The following is a 19,030-nucleotide window of genomic DNA, read 5'->3' as shown; positions in this document are numbered from 1 at the left end:
CCTGCTTATAAGAGAAAAAAAAAACGTTTTTAATATACTTAACCTAACTTAACCTAAACATATAACGCATTAATCGTGGCAATAGAAGATTGTAACGATTTTTGCCTGAAATTATTTATTATTTTATTTGACATTTGTTCCAATGTTTCAAAATTGGATATTCTATGTAACTCATTGGTACTATACCAGGGAGGAAGTCTCAGAATCATTTTCAAAATTTTATTTTGAATTCTTTGCAGAGCTTTCTTCCTAGTATTACAACAGCTAATCCATATTGGTACAGCATACAACATGGCTGGCCTGAAAATTTGTTTGAATATCAAAAGCTTGTTCTTAAGACAAAGTTTTGATTTTCTATTAATAAGGGGATAGAGACATTTTACATATTTATTACATTTGGCTTGAATGCCCTCAATGTGATTTTTGAAAGTTAAATTCTTATCTAGCATGAGCCCTAGATACTTAACTTCATCTGACCAATTTATTGGAACCCCTCTCATCGTGACAACATGTCTACTTGAAGGTTTCAAATAAAGAGCTTTTGGTTTATGTGGGAATATTATTAGTTGAGTTTTGGAAGCATTAGGAGAAATCTTCCATTTTTGCAAGTATGAAGAAAAAATATCCAAACTTTTTTGCAATCGACTACAGATGACACGCAGGCTTCGTCCTTTGGCGGAGAGGCCTGTGTCATCCGCAAACAAGGATTTTCGACATCCCTGAGGTAACTCAGGTAAGTCAGATGTGAAAATATTGTATAATATTGGTCCCAAAATGCTGCCTTGAGGAACACCAGCTCTTACAGGAAGTCTTTCAGATCTGGAGTTCTGATAATTAACCTGAAGTGTACGATTTGACAGATAACTTTGAATTATTCTAACAATGTATGTTGGAAAATTAAAGTTTTTTAATTTTACAATCAAACCTTCATGCCAAACACTGTCGAATGCTTTTTCTATGTCTAGAAGAGCAAGACCAGTAGAATAGCCTTCAGATTTGTTGGAACGGATCAAATTTGTTACACGTAAAAGTTGATGAGTGGTCGAATGTCCATGGCGGAATCCGAACTGTTCATTGGCAAAAATTGAATTTTCGTTGATGTGGGCCATCATTCTGTTCAAAATAACCTTTTCAAAAAGTTTACTGATGGAGGAAAGCAAACTGATTGGACGATAGCTAGAAGCTTCTGCAGGATTTTTGTCTGGTTTTAAAATTGGAACAACCTTAGCATTTTTCCATTTGTCAGGAAAATATGCTAATTGAAAACATTTGTTAAATATATCAACTAGAAATGATAAGCTACTTTCTGGAAGTTTCTAGATGAGGATGTAGAAAATTCCATCATCGCCAGGAGCTTTCATGTTTTTGAATTTTTTAATAATAGTTCTCACTTCTTCCAAATCAGTCTCCCAGGCATTTTCGAAAACGTTCTCTTGATTGAGAATATTTTCGAACTCCTGAGTAACTTGATTTTCAATTGGACTAGTAAGTCCTAAATTTAAATTGTGCGCACTTTCAAACTGCATAGCAAGTTTTTGAGCTTTTTCGCAATTAGTTAGTAATAATTTGTTTTCCTCTTTCAATGCCGGTATTGGCTTCTGAGGTTTTTTCAAGATTTTAGATAATTTCCAAAAGGGCTTAGAGCCAGGGTCCAATTGAGAAATTTTATTTTCAAAATTTTTGTTTCTTGATTGAGCAAAACGTTTCTTGATTTCTTTCTGCAAATTCTGCCATATAATTTTCATAGCAGGATCGCGAGTGCGTTGAAATTGCCTTCTCCTCACGTTTTTAAGACGGATCAAGAGTTTAAGATCATCGTCTATAATCACGGATTCAAATTTTACTTCACATTTTGGAATTGCAATGCTCCTGGCTTCAACAATGGAATTTGTTAAAGTATCAAGAGCATTGTCAATATCAAGTTTAGTTTCTAAAGATATGTTAACATCAAGATTAGAGTCAACATACGTTTCATATATATTCCAGTCGGCTCTTAAATAATTGAAAGTGGAGCTGATAGGATTGAGAATCGCTTCTTGGGATATTTGAAATGTAACAGGGACATGATCAGAATCAAAATCAGCATGAGTAATCAGTTGGCTACAAAGATGACTAGAGTCGGTTAAGACCAAATCAATCGTAGATGGATTTCTAGAAGAGGAAAAACATGTGGGGCTATCAGGGTATTGAATTGAGAAATATCCTGAAGAGCACTCATCAAATGGTCGGGGTTCTGCTAAACCGCACCAAGTGCCAAAATCTTTATTCCGAGATATTTTACTTTAAAGTCTTTTCCTGTACTAGTTTATCGCGGACGACAATTTTATTTTTTTTATCGCTCACATGCAATTAACAGTGTATAATAAGTACATCGAGATTAAATATACTAGTGAATCATCAAAAATTAACGATGTAATTGGATTTACTTAAACAATATGAAGCACTCAGTTCACTCTGGCTGAACAAAAATTGAAAAATATGGTTCTTGGTTCGGTATGGTTGGATATGTTTCACAGTTTTCAACAACACAAGTAAAACTGGAGACAAATGATGCTTATCATCACCGTGCATGTTGGAATCCATGTCACAAGTGTTTATGGGAAGGATTCGCATGTATTGAATCTCACGTGTTCATACATAAATCCTAAAGATCGAAGAAAACCATGAATTCGCTCTGCCAAAGCGCACCAAGTTGCTCCTATTTGGTGCACCTTTGCTGGTCAAGTTCAATGCGTAGTGTTCACCAGGAATGACCATCATTTCATATGTACATTGACCTGCTAATGTTCTACTGCAATATAAATATAACCACAGAATCTAAAAGTTGTTTGATTTCCATCACCATCGGATAGAACATCAGAAAAAAAGTTTCATCGGGATTCGAACTCGTGCCTTCTGAGTGGCAATCTAGTGTGTTACCACTAGGTCATCTTCACTTCTTGAAGGAATGGTGATAAACTTGAATCAAGTAATGTGCACTTTGTCTGACGGGGTTTGATAGCGAAAATGTCGTTTTCTGAACAACTAAAGCGCACCAAGTCCACCTGAGTTGTTCACGCAGTAACAGATTAAAATAAATTCGTTTTTTCATTACGGCTTCTGTGTGGATTGTTAAACATGTTATATAACAAGAAAATGCAAGTACTTATGGCATGTAAATGCCTTTACTTCATGTCTAAATGTGATTTTCAGATAAACAGTACTTAGTGCGGTGTGGCTGGATAAAATTTCAAAGAAAAAAGATCAACGCCATCGAAACAATATATAATTTTAATTAATTAATTGCTGCCCTATTTCACTGGCCTCTGTTTCTATGAGTTTCTTGGAATGGATAAATTGTAAGAATATAGAAGGAAATTGGAAAAATATAGCTTTATATCTGAAAAATGAATTCCCTCTGATGACGTGCGTTGGTTTATGGTTCACTCTGGCTGAACAAAATTACAGTTTTACGAGTCCTTCCAAACAAAATTGATGATCTAAGATTATAAGGGATTGTTCAAATCACTCGATATTTTTATGGTAGAGAGGTAATGATTATTTAAGTCCTTTGGTGTAAAAAACTCAATTTTGGAAAAAATGGCACTTGGTGCGGTTTAGCAGAACCCCGACCAAATAAAATTCTGCCGTTTGAATTACTTTGAGAATTATTCCATGACCGATGTTTGGCATTAAAGTCACCAATGACAAAAAATTTTGACTTATTGCGAGTCAATTTTCGCAAGTCAGTTTGGAGCAAATTAACTTGCTGTCCAGAGCATTGAAAAGGCAAATAGGCAGCTATGAAAGTATATTTACCAAACTGTGTTTCAACAGAAACACCTAAAGTTTCAAAAACTTTAGTTTCAAATGACGAAAACAGTTGATGTTTTATACGCCTATGAATGATGATTGCAACTCCCCCACATGCCCCATCAAGTCGATCGTTACGATAAACAAAAAAGTTAGGATCTTTTTTGAGTTTAGATCCAGGTTTTAAATAAGTTTCGATAATAACTGCTATATGCACGTTATTAGCTGTAAGAAAATTAAACAGCTCGTCCTCTTTACCATTCAGAGAACGAGCATTCCAATTTAAAATATTTAAATTATTATTTGGATCCATTAGAAAAACGTAATCCAATAACAATTTGATTTGTAAATTTTACACCTACTTGGACTGCTTCAGTCATAGTGGTGGCTTTGAACATTGCATCAATCATTAGATTCAATTGTTCAGTAAGAAAATTAAAGTCAGAGGCAGACATGTCATGTGATTTCCCATTAGAATTTCCGGTAGACGAAGAAGCGGAATTACCTGTGGCGGTAGGGTTTTTTCCATTTGATTTGAAACAAGTAGAATGGGTACCAATTGATCGAACAGGGGAGGAGGTAGAATTTCCTGCTACGATATCGGCAAAGGATTTGCCGTGGGTAGATACATTCGAAATTGAAAGATTCGAACGGCTACCCGACGGATTAAAATTAGTTTGTGAATGAGCATGATTATGATCTTCCTGATGGGTATGATTCATGATCAAGCGTTCGTTAACTGAAAAATGAGCATTGTTCGATACTCTACTTCTTTTTAGGTTATATTCTTACGCCCACACTGATACTATTGCAAAACTGGTACTACACGTACACTAACACAAGCAAACTTGTTAGCTGCAAAAAGTAATTAATCTGAGAATTGTTTTCCATCAATCAAAAATCCATTGTATCTCTGTCTAAAATCGAATTCTATTATTTTTTTTTCGACACATGGTAAGCATTTCAGTTCTAATTGAATGATTCACAATGAAAAATATCTAATTTATGTAAATAAATATAAATATAATGGACATGGTACACTTACTCCTACTTTTTAATGGGGTGGGGTAAGTGGATCAAGAATAATTATCATCTATTGGCAGACTGCTTACGTGAATTTAAATAAGCTTTAATATCCGACAATGTTGTTTTCCTTTATTTTGTTCCGTTCCCAGCTTGAATTTGTCAAATTGACCATAGAAAATTTGAATTAATCCACCTAAAAGCTTTTTTAACCTTTCTGGTATAAAAAATATATAAAAAGAATATGAATTTCAAAATTTACACGAAACTTTTCGTGGTTTATCTAAGCTTAGTTGTAAAAGAGCAAAATATACTAATTTTCCAATCGAAAGCATAGTATCGTACCTTATTTGACCATATAAATTGTTCTAGACAGATGATACACATATATTCATAAATAAAATAGAAGGATTTATGCTTCTGCAAACCTTGAGCGTCTGTACTCCATGTTAGGAGCGGCTCACAACAGCGTCTGTTCCCCATGTCAGGGGCGGCTGATCATCGTCCGAGTGCCAGAGAAGGACTCTAAGCTAAACTGCGCACTATGGCCCTCCGAACATATAGGGGGAATGGTCCTCCGGAAATCTAGGGGGTTGGTGTCAGGCCCTGCAAGCCAGCCGTAAAAATACACCAGCACAGGAACGTCAACGAGAGAATACGGACCGGAACCATCGGCAAAGACCACAGCGACGAAAATGGACTTGCGATTGGAAACTCGGTACGTGGAACTGCAAATCTCTCAACTTCATCGGAAGCACACGCATACTCTCCGATGTACTGAAGATCCGCGGTTTCGACATCGTAGCGCTGCAGGAGGTGTGCTGGACAGGTTCGATGGTGCGAACGTTTAGAGGTAATCATACCATCTACCAGAGCTGCGGCAACACACGTGAGCTGGGAACAGCTTTTATAGTGATAGGTGATATGCAGAGGCGCGTGATCGGGTGGTGGCCGATCAACGAAAAAATGTGCAAGTTGAGGCTCAAAGGCCGGTTCTTCAACTTCAGCATCATAAACGTGCATAGCCCTCACTCCGGAAGCACTGATGATGACAAAGACGCATTTTACGCGCAGCTCGAACGCGAGTACGACCGCTGCCCAAGCCACGACGTCAAGATCATCATAGGAGATTTGAACGCTCAGGTTGGCCAGGAGGAGGAGTTCAGACCGACGATTGGAAGGTTCAGCGCCCACCGGCTGACGAACGAGAACGGCCTACGACTGATAGATTTTGCCGCCTCCAAGAACATGGCCATTCGCAGCACCTACTTCCAGCACAGCCTCCCGTATCGATACACCTGGAGATCACCACTGCAAACGGAATCACAAATCGACCACGTTTTGATCGATGGACGGCACTTCTCCGATATTACCGACGTCAGAACCTATCGTGGCGCTAACATTGACTCCGACCACTACCTGGTGATGGTGAAACAGCGCCAAAAGCTATCCGTCATTAACAATGTACGGTATCGACGCCCGCCTCGGTATAACCTAGCGCGACTGGCCCAACCGAACGTCGCTGCCGCATACGCGCAGTATCTCGAGGTAGCGTTGCCGGAAGAGGGCGAGCTTGACGAAGCCCCTCTTGAGGACTGCTGGAGCAACCTAAAAGCAGCCATCAAAAGTTCTACGAGAAGCTTAACGCATCCCGAAAAGGCTTCGTGCCGCGAGCCGAAATGTGTAGGGATAAGGACGGAAGCATCTTGACGGACGGACGTGAGGTGATTGAAAGGTGGAGGCAGCACTACGATGAACACCTGAATGGCACGGAGAACACAGGTGCCGAGGATCACGATAGCGGAGGAAGTGGCTACGTCAGCACGGCGGTTGAAGGAAACCAACCTGCCCCCACATTGAGGGAAGTTAAGGATACCATCAACCAGCTCAAGAATAACAAGGCCGCTGGTAAGGATGGTATTGGAGCTGAACTCATCAAAATGGGCCCGGAGAGGTTGGCAGCCTGTCTGCACCGGCTGATAGTCAGAATCTGGGAAACGGAACAGCTGCCGGAGGAGTGGAAGCAAGGGGTCATATGCCCCATCTACAAGAAGGGCGACAAACTGGAATGTGAAAACTATCGTGCGATCACTATCCTGAATGCCGCCTACAAAGTGCTATCCCAGATTATCTTCCGTCGTCTATCACCAATAACAAATGAGTTTGTGGGAAGTTATCAAACTGGTTTCATCAACGGCCGCTCGACAACAGACCAAATCTTCACTGTACGGCAAATCCTCAAGAAATGCCGTGAATACCAAGTCCCAACGCATCACTTGTTCATCGATTTCAAAGCGGTTTATGATAGCATCGACCGCGAAGAGCTATGGAAAATAATGGACGAGTACAGCTTTCCCGGGAAGCTCACAGGACTAATAAGAGCAACGATGGACGGTGTGCAGAATAGCGTGAAGATTTCGGGTGAACATTCCAGTTCGTTCGAATCCCGCCGGGGACTTCGACAGGGTGATGGACTTTCGTGCCTGCTGTTCAACATCGCGCTAGAAGGTGTCATGCGGGGAGCCGGGTTCAATAACCAAGGTACGAATTTCACAAGATCCAGCCAATTTGTTTGCTTCGCGGATGATATGGATATTGTCGGCAGAACATTTGGAACGGTGGCATACCTGTACACCCGCCTGAAACGTGAAGCGACAAAAGTCGGCCTGATGGTGAATGCGTCAAAAACAAAGTACATGCTGATAGGCGGAACCGAGCGCGACAGAGCCCGCCTTGGAAGCAGTGTTACGATAGACGGGGATATTTTTGAGGTGGTTGATGAGTTCGTCAACCTCGGATCCTTGTTAACGGCTGATAACAACGTTAGTCGTGAAATACGGAGACGCATCATCAGTGGAAGTCGCGCCTACTGTGGGCTCCAGAAGAAGCTGCGATCGAGAAAGATTCACCCTCGCACCAAATGTACCATGTACAAAACGCTTATAAGACCGGTGGTCCTCTATGGACATGAAGCATGGACCATGCTTAGGACGATCTTTGGCGGAGTACAGGAAAACAGTGTGTGGCGACGGAGAATGAACCACGAGTTCGCTAGGCTCTTCGGCGAACCCAGTATCCAGAAGGTTGCGAAAGCCGGAAGGGTGCGCTGGGCAGGGCATGTTGCAAGACTACCGGACAACAATCCTGCAAAGATGGTGTTCGCGTCGAATCCGGTTGGCACAAGAAGGCGAGAAGCACAGCGAGCGAGGTGGCTTGATCAGGTGCAACAAGATCTGGAGAACGTGGGCCAAAATCGAAGTTGGAGAGACACAGCCATGGACCGAGTAAATTGGCGTAACATCGTTAACGAGGTTTTATCAAATTAATTGATGTAATACCAACTAAATAAATAATAAATAGAAGGATTTCAGTTTGGTATTCAAAAGTAAATGTAACTAATATTTTAAACCAAGAGTGTTTTTCGAAAATATCGTTGGAAATAATCCTACAATACTTCTGTATAACTTATGCGTATAAATGGATGAATTTTCTACAAATTTTTCTAGTTACAATGTTTTTTTTTTTTGTTCAAATTAGTATGAACTAATACATACATACTTTTTAGTATATCTTGATTAAATAAAGATACTTTTTAATTTTAAAGTATTAAATTGTAACATTACTAGCACTGATAACAAGAACAAGGGTAATATCATTCTTATTAAACATAATCACACTACATTTGTTTCGAGAACAGATTTTTTTTTTAATGGTGATCCACTTACCCCACCATGGTAGGGCAAGTGGATCATTTGGCGCAAATTTTTAAGTCTCCCATACTCAATATTGTGCTCTGCAAGATAAATCCACGTAATGCGATTATCTGAAAATGTCGATATACCGTCGCAGTGATAATGAAAATCACCAAATGTTTCAGATTGGGCAAATTTGAAACATTTGTGTCCTTGAAGGACGAAAAAATCCAAGCCTACTTGAATTTTGACGTTGCGTTTGAATTGCGCGCATATCTTCTGCGCGTTACCGCCGCCGCTGGATGTGGATTTAATATAAGCGCCGCAATACATAACAATCAGAAAAATCGAAATAAATGACGATTTGAAGTATAATAGTCCCTTATTTGTTATCCACAGAAAAAAGTTTGAGTTACATTCTTCACGTTAGCTGTGCATAACAATGAAGTTAACTATTGATTTTTCTGTATCCACTTACACCACGGTACCTTACTAGTAAATAATCAAATATGAAAAAAACCATTTGGTAAATGTTACGATATTGCTGCGCACGAAAAACAGTTGCTGGTTTGAGAAAATGTCCAAATCCGTAGCATTGTTATTTAATACACGGAATCTTTGAGTAGATTTGTTTGATGTTTCAGCGATGATGGATTAAGAAAGAATAAACACATCTTAATGATGAAAGAATACACACGGTACCATAAAACGACAAAAAAGTAGACTTGTGTTTTCATTCACAATTGTTCTTGTATGACCCAATCTCACCCCCATTTTTAATGTTTTAGACACCGTAACGAAAAAAAATTAATGTTTGTGGAAAAATCAAACAGATTCCAGATAATACGAATGAAGTGCATTGAAAAGACTTTCAACCTTCTAATAATATAACGGTAGAGGTTAAAGTACATGCGTGATACTTTGCACAGGAGAAATATAATATTGTAAATTGTCGCTAGTTTCAACTTGGGGGGATGCGAATTGAAAATCAATAAGCAGCCAGGCTGCTGTCAAACAGAAATTTTCATTAAGGTGATTATAAAACGAAGCCAAACTTTGAATTTTCAAATGCACAAGACTGGATAATCTGACAACAGTTTTCGTTGAAAATCAATGAAATTACTTGCTTGCTGGTTGTGACCAATGGGATAAATTTTCAATGCGGATCGCTGTTTGGTTCTCAAGTCTTGTGCTCTTGAAAATTTGAGGTGTGGCTTCGTTTTACAATCACCTTAAAATGATCTGAGTATGCCTAGAAATGTACGGTCATGGTTTAGTCACGCTAAAAAATGTTGAATGATTTATGTAACACAATGACCACAAATTTTTAAAGAAAACATATTGATGTTCCAAATTATGCATTGGTCTTTTACAACTGTTCTACAATATATTACTTACTGACATACAGCCAGAAACTTTCTGATTAAGTTAATTTATTATGTTAATCTGTAGTGATGAAAAATTCACAGTTTTTTGTAGCTTGATCGAATGAGCACATTTTTCTAAGTGTAACACGATTTGATTGCGGCTTAATATCTTAATTTTGATTTATTAAATAATTATAACAGATTTCATGCCGTAGACTGAATGACATTTCACTTTACACAATGACAGCTCGTCCCGAAGTAAATTTTGACGAGGGGTGATTCAAACGCGATTTCCATACTAAATTCAAACGTTTTTTAGAAATAGTTCCAGGGCTATAAAAATTATGAAACTTTGGATTCTGGCTCAGTTTTTAACGTAGAATCAGAATATATTAAAAACAGGATACCTCTAAACAAGCAAATTGACTGCATTGAACTGATGAAGCTTTGTTTGAAACTATTTAAGTGTGCACTTTGAATGTGGTTTCCTGTAAGACAAACAAACAAGCAACGGTTAGCACTCGTTGATATATTGAACAAAAAGTACTATTTCTAAAATATTATGTGTAATAATATGTTCTCTAACACATGAATTATTAATTTCAGTAATATCAGCGTTATTAGCTGAAATATTGTATAAATCATATTTTTCCGTTTTGATCCAATCTCACTCCCTAGACCCAGTGACAATGGGTCCTTCGACGGTACGCAAACATTACTCTCCATAATAGCTTCTTTTTCTTCGAATACGGTACTGGGGGATCTCCCTCTATATGCATATAAGTAGTAAATTTTTCAGTCTTTCTTTTGACTATCACGCTAGAAGTGGCTTTCTCTACATATCATAGTATAGTTTCAAACCATTGAATGTTCAGACTACAAATGTCGTTCCGGAGGATGACTTTCTGGGAATTGTCCTACTACACACTTAGAAAATATCACCGACTCCGGTAATTTTTTCACCGAAATATAAACCGCTGAGCGCTCGGTAATGCAATTGCAATTGCAATCGACTCGCAGCTGTCAAAAAATTACAATATGCTCGTGAATTATTACCGAACGAATTGTACAATAAACTACCGTCAAACGGGGCTTCTTTTGACATTATTTCCACATTCTTCAACTTTGAGGATTTGTAGCTCTGTGAAAAATGGATAGATTTAGATAATTCTTGCGCATATTTAAGTTGTAGTTGTAGGGGAAGTGGTGGTAAAATGAACAGGGGTGGTAAAATGAACACCGTGCCTTTTACAGAGAAAAACCAAATTTCAATGAATTTTTATCACGCACGGACAATTTAGAGCATAAATCCGAGTGTTCGGATTGATACGGAGGTCAATTGAAGTGAAATTATCAACGAAAACTAAGATTTTATAAAACCACGTTTGAAAATTGGAGCTGACGTAACTTTTGGCTCGGAGGTCTTGAGGTTTTTCAGTGATGGTAATATCGTTGTGATGTGATATCAAATCTGAAACTTTTACATTTCTTTTTGAATGGGTTACAACCATTTATAGACATATTTTCGTGAATGTAGCGAAAATTGTTGAAAATATTAGTTTTGCTCACGTTTTTTCAATGATGTTCATTTCACCACCAACAGCTGTTCATTTTACCCACATAGTGCAGGTAAAATGAACATTTCAATTGTTTTTTGCTAGCGATAAAAATATGTGAAAATTTAGCTATTTTGGCCTGAATTCTTGTTCCTGCTTTAGCTAACATCCCTGTTTTTGATCTTGTGCGATAAAACTATACATATTCCTCGTTTTTCCATCAGAAACAAGATGATATCCTTAAGGTGTTCATTTTACCACCCCTTCCCCTAAGTAACCAATGTGCAAAATATGAGGCAAATCCATCAATAAATGAAAAAGTTGCTTGAATAGCGAAAAAATATGTCCTTCGACACAAAAAAAGGGGTTACTTTGGACACTTTTAGAAATTAATACGTTTTGATAGTAAAATGATTTTTCATCATAAATTTTAAACTGATTCTATTGATTATCGTTCATTGTGATATTTTCGAATGTTTTTCAATGATATACATAATTTAGAAAATTGTAAAGCTTGAAAAAACTACTCATACCTATACAATACTTTTCACAAAAACATGCTATTCATAATTTTTAGTTTGCATGATGATATGTCAACTTTACTTCCTTTTAAATGTCGGCTAATAAATAGCGACTTATGCTTGATTGTTAAAGTTGATGCAAACGAATTGTGTAACTACCAAGTACTGCGATGAATAATTAGCTTTGTACAGAAATATTCGTTCTGATTCTTAATGTTATATGAACGATATGTAGAAGAATCTAATTAATTCCTGTTACTAAAAGTAATTTTTATTCCAAATACAATCCATGAAGTATAAGAATAATGATTCACAAGATCATAAACAATAAACTTTTGCTTTTGTTAGATGCATTTTGGCTCTTAATAGTTTTGAGATAGCGTAAGAGTAGTTTATTTTAGCAGTTGAAGGATGCCATTGCTTTGTATAGCAGATTTATGTAAAATATGACTGAACAATATTTTTAAGGATTATGTTGTGAGTTTACTGTTTATACGAGTTCAAATATGTATGTTTTACAATTATTTACTTTTCTTAATCCTTTGTTTATTTTTTTATTGTGTTGTAAAATATAGGAACCAACACTTTATGAGCCGTAAAATTAAAACATTTGATCATTTATTTTTCTAAAAAAACAACTTTCAACATAAATCTATCACAAATTTCTTTGAATCATGACTATTCGATAGTTTTGTGATGTTCCCAACAACTTTCCACGATATGTGGAAAATTCATACAATGTTTACATAGCAAATGTTTTGTAGCTAGTGAATATTTGTTTGGACTTTTTTGATATATTTTCTTGTTTATCCTGTTATTGTTGATGTTGTTCTAAAAAATATTTATGCCTGATTGTTGAACATAAATTGGTTAATAAAAGTGCTGAAGACACAAAATGGCTCAGATTAATATTTATGCTGGAAATAATCCCAAAACGTGACTGTCCAAAGTAGCCCCCGGAATCAAAAGTAGCCCGGTCTGACGGTACCGAACGCATTGTTCGTAACAGCAGCCAGTCGGAATAGAAAAGGATGATCAAAACAAAGCAAAACCATATTGATAGCAAATATTCATCGATTTATTTCGCGTTTTTGTTTTGAATCCGTTTGAAGATGAACTGCTCGTCTGTTTCATGAAGATGGAAGATGAAACCACCATCGGCATCAGTGATGCCGCATCACCAACAACTTGAACGCGCCTGCAAATCTTGGGCTACAATCCTGGCTCATTTGCTGCTGTTGACCCCTTTTGCACAAAACCGCCACCGATTCCATCATGGGTGGTTATTAGACTGGCCCTAAAACAAAAAAGTTGTAAAGCTCAACGGGGCACCCCCTCGATATGTGCCTTAGTGTAAGAAAATAGCTCTCTCAAAATTTCAACTCAATTGGTTGTTCCACCAGCTGGCGCATTCAATTTGAAGTTTGTATGGGATATCCGTCTCAACTATATTGAAAATTGACCCTATGCCACTGTTTCGTTCCGTATACTAGTTGATCGCGTTCAATTGAGCCCAGAGTGACAAATACACTAGTTGATACCCTAATGAACACAATTGCAGAAGATTGTATCTGGATTTAATATCATTTTCATTACCCTTTCAGTAGTTGAAAGTTAGGCTTAGATCAGCACTTCCGTGCTATCACTTATATGCATGCGCCTTGTGCCGCAGCTCGCCCAACGTCATAGGTGGCTATGATGCGCTTGATGGCTACCACCAAGCTCTGTTGAAGAAATACCAAGCAGTATTGCAAACCTTCTTCAAATAGCTAAAACACCAACTTTCTCGATTTTAATCATGATACAACCTTTTATAATATTGTTCGCTGTGGTATGAAGTAGTGTTTTTGACATTCTGGGTTCAATTGAACGTGATCAGCAATTTTCCTGAACCAAACAGGGGATGATGTGCTGTTTCCCATATGCTTGAGCTGAAAATCTCATATTAACTTCAATTCAAATGCGCCAGCTCATGGAACGACCAAATGAACTGAAACTTTCTGGAAGTATTCTTTTAACATTAAGGAATAAATCTAGGGGGTGCCCCGTGAAATTTTACAACTTTATTTTGCTCCCATACTGAGGTGGGCCAGTCTAGTGGTTATCCTCGTTTATGTGACGATTCTATCCGGAAACGTGATTGGGCAGTTGGAAACTTCAACGAAAATATTTTATTCAACTTCCAAAAATAGGGTTTTTAATAAAATCCCCCAGGTCGTACTTACGGAAAAGTAGTTCCAGACGCTCATCCTGCTGTCGTAGTCACATTTTTTTTTCTCTCGAAAAACAGTGTTTATGGCCACAATTACAGAAATTAAATGGTATTGAATGCGATACTATCGTGTTAATTAGCACATAATATGGCGGCCTCAAAAATATCAAATTACAATTGGTTCGGTAAAGTTTTGTAGCACTAAGAACTGAAGTACGGTGAAAAATTACAGTTTACGGCAAATCTAACGGATTTACAGTTTTTTCGGTAAATAAAACGACGATTTCGGTAAAAGAGGACGAATATTGTTTTGATTTTTTATATATTCAAGAGTGTTCGGTAAATCTCGTTTGTAATACCGCAGCTTTAGTTGAATATTTATTTACAGTACGTTTCCGGTAAAAAAAATACCGAACAACGAGAAAAAATCTAAGTGTGTACCATTTTGAAACCTCATTGCTCTGATTCTGTATTTCCAGGGGATGGTCACCCTAATCAAGAAGAAAATCGACGAAGCGAAATGCAGATGCGCCTGTATGATACTAAACAAGAGAAATTTGACCCTTTTACATAGGTAAAAATATTGCCTAAAAAATAATACTCATCCGTTGAGTTGAATTTGATATTTCAATTGATAGCATTCTAATGTTCGGGAAGGTATCATATAAACAAAACGTGATGTCTAACTCACTCACATTACCAAAACGGCACATTCATGTAGACGATACACGCATATTGTGGAAGGCATGAACGGTGCATGAACCATCCACCTCCGCCACATAACTGTGCATTTGGTTTGAAGGACAGACAGAAAGCCGAATTACAAATCCGATCAGCTGGTTTTGACGGTCAAAACACTGGTTTCCATGTATGAGTGAAAAATAAAATAATTAAATTATATTTGTCATATTATTAATACCTTATAGAACATATTGCTCGAAACATCCTTAGAAACTAATCGAAATATTCATTTCACTAGCAAAAAATCATGTAGACAGTGAAGTTCAAAGCGTCGAAAATATGTCATTCGACAGCCTCCCGTTGGAGATAGTGCAGCTGATATTCGATTACCTCTCATTTCAAGACGTGCTGAGTGCCAGTTTGGTTTGCCAACGTTGGTACAATGCAACGGAAAAGGCCGTCAACAGCAAAGGCTGGCTTGCCATCCACTTTGACCGCCACAATGATCTCACCGAACTGGCGTGGAATCGACGGAAGCATGACAGCGTTTTACTTACGACGATTCACTCTTGGGACCAGCTTAAGCCCACCATGGATGTTTGCCGCGAAAAAATCACCCTCCGGCGATTGAGCATCAATCGGTCCTGGATAGACTACGTTTGCCAGTTTTTCCAACTGTATGCCGACTGGGTGGATAGATTGGAGGAAATTCACATTTCACTGGATCACAGATTTTTGCGGAACGATACCTGCAGTGGGAGGAGCTACGTAATACAATTACCCACGGCTAAACGTTTGCACTGGAGTGAAATTCACATTCGCAGGGGCAACAGAACAATTACCATTCATGGACCTCGATTAAGAAATGTGTCCATCAGCGACAGCTTCGCCAGCAAGCTAAACCTAATACTGTCAGACTGTGATGCTTTAGAATCGTTAGAGTGCACTTTATATAGGAAAAACTTTACAGAACTATACAAAGCTTCTTACGAAAATATGACTACGCTTATTCTGCGGATTTACTACACGGTTCAGGATGTTAAGTTTTTAGACTATTTACCAAAACTGAAGTGGCTTACACTGCTGATTGAGTTCGAGAAGGACTTGCTGGAGACATTGTTTGCCGAAACAACGAATGCCATCTGCAGATGCACGCATTTGGAAGGCCTACAATTTATACCAATGGGAGATATTGCTCCTGCCAGCGTTGATCTAGTCCGTCTTTCTGAATCACTTCCTCGCCTACAACAACTAGAATTGAGCAATATGTACTTAAGCTCGACGAGGATGGCATCGATATTCCAGAAATTAACTATACTGAAGCTAGTCAACGTGAATCTTAAGCACGAGAATGATATCCTCGAGATCAGCTATCCATCCTTACATACTTTATCTGTGGATGTCTTGCTGCTTCCTAGATTAAGCCTTCATACCTCACCAAAGAAAGTGGAATTATTCATCAACGTCGATTCGCTCAGCATAGCCGATACAGTAGAGTTGTACTTGAACCCATTTTTGAAACAGTTTTATCCAAGTATTCAGGACATAACCCTATTCAAACCGGATTGTTGCGATACTGTTGTAGATTACAGCTGTCCTCAGATCGGCTTAGAACGAGTTACCCAACTACATCTTATAAATATGGCCATCTCCATGAAAAGCCTTATACTCATTGGCAATTCTAAAAATCTCAGAGTGAGTACATTTCTCCTGCGAATGCTGCACTTTCACAACTCATTTACATTTCAGCATCTAACTCTATCGAAATGCTTGATCGGGGTGCGGGGAACTGACGAATGGATGCTACTCGAACATTTGGATGCGTTCGAACTCAGACAGGTGCAGTTGGACGATCGGAAGCAGATGCAGTTCCCTCTGGCGAGAACCTCCCAGGAGAAACTGACGGGACAGCTGAAGTGCGGTTCAATTGTGTTCAATACTGACTGGGACGAGGACGGCCCCGCGGTCGGTTCCAATGTTCCTCGGAGGAATAAAATGATAAATCCATTGTGAAGTATTTGACACTTCAGCGGAGAGTGCTTGTCTTGCGATGTTCGAAATTCGTCTTTATGGGTATCCATTTCCACAGTTACTGATTTTGTCAAAGTTACTGCAGCAAAGCACCGACTAAACGATCACATGACAAATATTAAACATCTTCTTCTTCTTCTTCTTCTTCTGTCGGGTGTGAGATCACTGCGTCCATTTTTTAGAACTATTGCGATATACCCTTTTGCTTTTACAAAGACCCTCAGTGGCGAGAACGCCACCGGAATACTTTGCGCGGTGACTGAACTTTTAGCCATCTGCCATTGATGGGCAGAAGTCCTAAGTTGCAGCATTGTGAATCCCCCAATCTGGTACCGACCACTTCCCTGGGGATGCGTTCCAAATATCGGCCGGCTCCAAAAAGGGCTTGTCAAATATTTTGGACCTTCGTTGTATATGTGCACTGCAGGAGAAGAGAAGGTGTTGAGAGGGTTTGCACGTTTCACTACAGAAACGGCAATTTGGATCTTGGATGGCTCCGATCTTTTGTAAATGGTATCTGCTGGGGCAGTGTCCAGTAGGGTGCCAATGAAAATCGATTTTTCGAATTTCAAAAAATGGTAGTGCTCAAAAGTTTTGTCTCCTCGAAAAAAGTCCCCATGCAAAATTTGAGCTCAATTGGACTTTATTTAGTGGACCCCCAAAGCGGTCAAAGTTTGGCTTTTTTGACCAGTCTTCAAAAAATCCCACTCCAAGAGCTGCTGAGATCCAAAAATACCGGAGCATGATTTATTTCGCGCGCATCTTTTGTTCGAATCCAGGTATGCAATGAATCCTGCCACGTGTATGAGAGGATTGAATCCTAGGATTCAATCCTTAAGGCTAAGTAGCCCGTCATTCGTTTTGCCAATAATGATGACTTTTCAGCTTTCATTTCAAAGTGATAAAACTCAGTCTTGATAGTTTATATTGACTTGAAAAAGCATCACTGTACGCGCTTACATGCATAAAGTATGCTGATACTTTTTCAGCTGTGTCAGTGCAAAACCAACTGATTTTCTTTGATTCGAAATCGTGAGATGAATTAGCAACAATCATCAACGACGCGTACAAATTTCAATGACGGCCTACTTCGCCTTAATCGATTGTTAGCTAGTAGAAATTAATCGAGTTAGCATTGATATTTCTTGAGCGTATATTGCAAATGTCTGTCTGACAGGACACTTGGGATGAGTCTGAATGGTGTCAGCCCAGGTGTCAGCATGCACAGTTCGTTCCTGAATTGGAAATCTTGTGACAATTTTTGGTCTTTCAGGTTTTGTTGACAATCCGAGTGAAACTTGGGAGTCAGAGCAGCAGCCACATCGATAGTAATAACGTGTTTTAATTGTGGTTTAGGAGTTGAAGATGATTTTAAAGGACCTAGAAGAAAATATAAAAATCAAAAATATTAGAATCCATGAAAAACATTTTAAAACATATTTGCAATGTATTCAATTCACACTTACCTGGTATCTGTAAATCTTCGCCGATAGTACCGATCGAAAAAGGACTCACTCTGAGTTTGAGATGAGGACTCAAAATCACTACTAGTCAATGTTTTTTTTTTTTCTGTAGACTTGCTTCTTTCTGCTCACTAGTTGGCGGATTAGTCTCTTCTGTTGCCTGTAGATTAGCTTCCTCCTCAAAATCACTACATGAGATAGTTTCCGTTGGACCAGTCTTAGTTGTTGTTGGAAGAGTGGATTGTTCTCGTTGTTCTTGCAAATACTGAGATGCTTTTTTCTCCTCTTTAGTTTTTGGTTTATACTTCTTCGCGATGTCGAAAAGAATCCACAATGAATGAGAGAATTCATTTATCTTTTCAGTTTCTTTCGCCGACATCCTTAGTATGTGCTTCTGCAAGATTTCCTAATTTCATAGTATCGCAAGATTTTTTTGTTCCACTGTCACGTCGTCGATCAAATGGTTTTAGGTTTTAGGCAACACTTCTTTCCACAGGTCTTTGAGCAGACCCAGGGAGTTGAGACCTTTATTTACCATCTTTTCTCTTTCAGACACCAGGAGAGCGTGTAATCGAGAGCTGATTGCATTTTGCAAAGACAACGCTTTCAAATTTTCCGCGTACAATGATGACAACATCATCAGCGTAGCCAACAACCTGAAATCCTCGTTTTTCCAGGCTATTAAGTAGATC

The 19,030-nt window shown here is 38.5% G+C and overlaps 1 protein-coding gene across 1 annotated transcript; it reads left to right on the top strand.

Annotated features, from left to right (window-relative positions):
• Nucleotides 1–15,003: 15,003 nt before the first annotated feature.
• Nucleotides 15,004–16,875, top strand: LOC5569870. The gene is made up of 2 exons (XM_001658713.2): nt 15,004–16,539; nt 16,594–16,875. The coding sequence occupies exons 1-2, from the start codon at nt 15,184–15,186 to the stop codon at nt 16,855–16,857; spliced, it is 1,620 nt and encodes a 539-aa protein (XP_001658763.2). The 5' UTR covers nt 15,004–15,183; the 3' UTR covers nt 16,858–16,875.
• Nucleotides 16,876–19,030: the final 2,155 nt, after the last annotated feature.

Source organism: Aedes aegypti, chromosome 2 (assembly GCF_002204515.2).
Source record: "Aedes aegypti strain LVP_AGWG chromosome 2, AaegL5.0 Primary Assembly, whole genome shotgun sequence".
Taxonomy (NCBI): Eukaryota; Metazoa; Arthropoda; class Insecta; order Diptera; family Culicidae; genus Aedes; species Aedes aegypti.
Note: the sequence above shows the minus strand (reverse complement) of the source record. Positions and strands in the feature narration are given on the sequence as shown.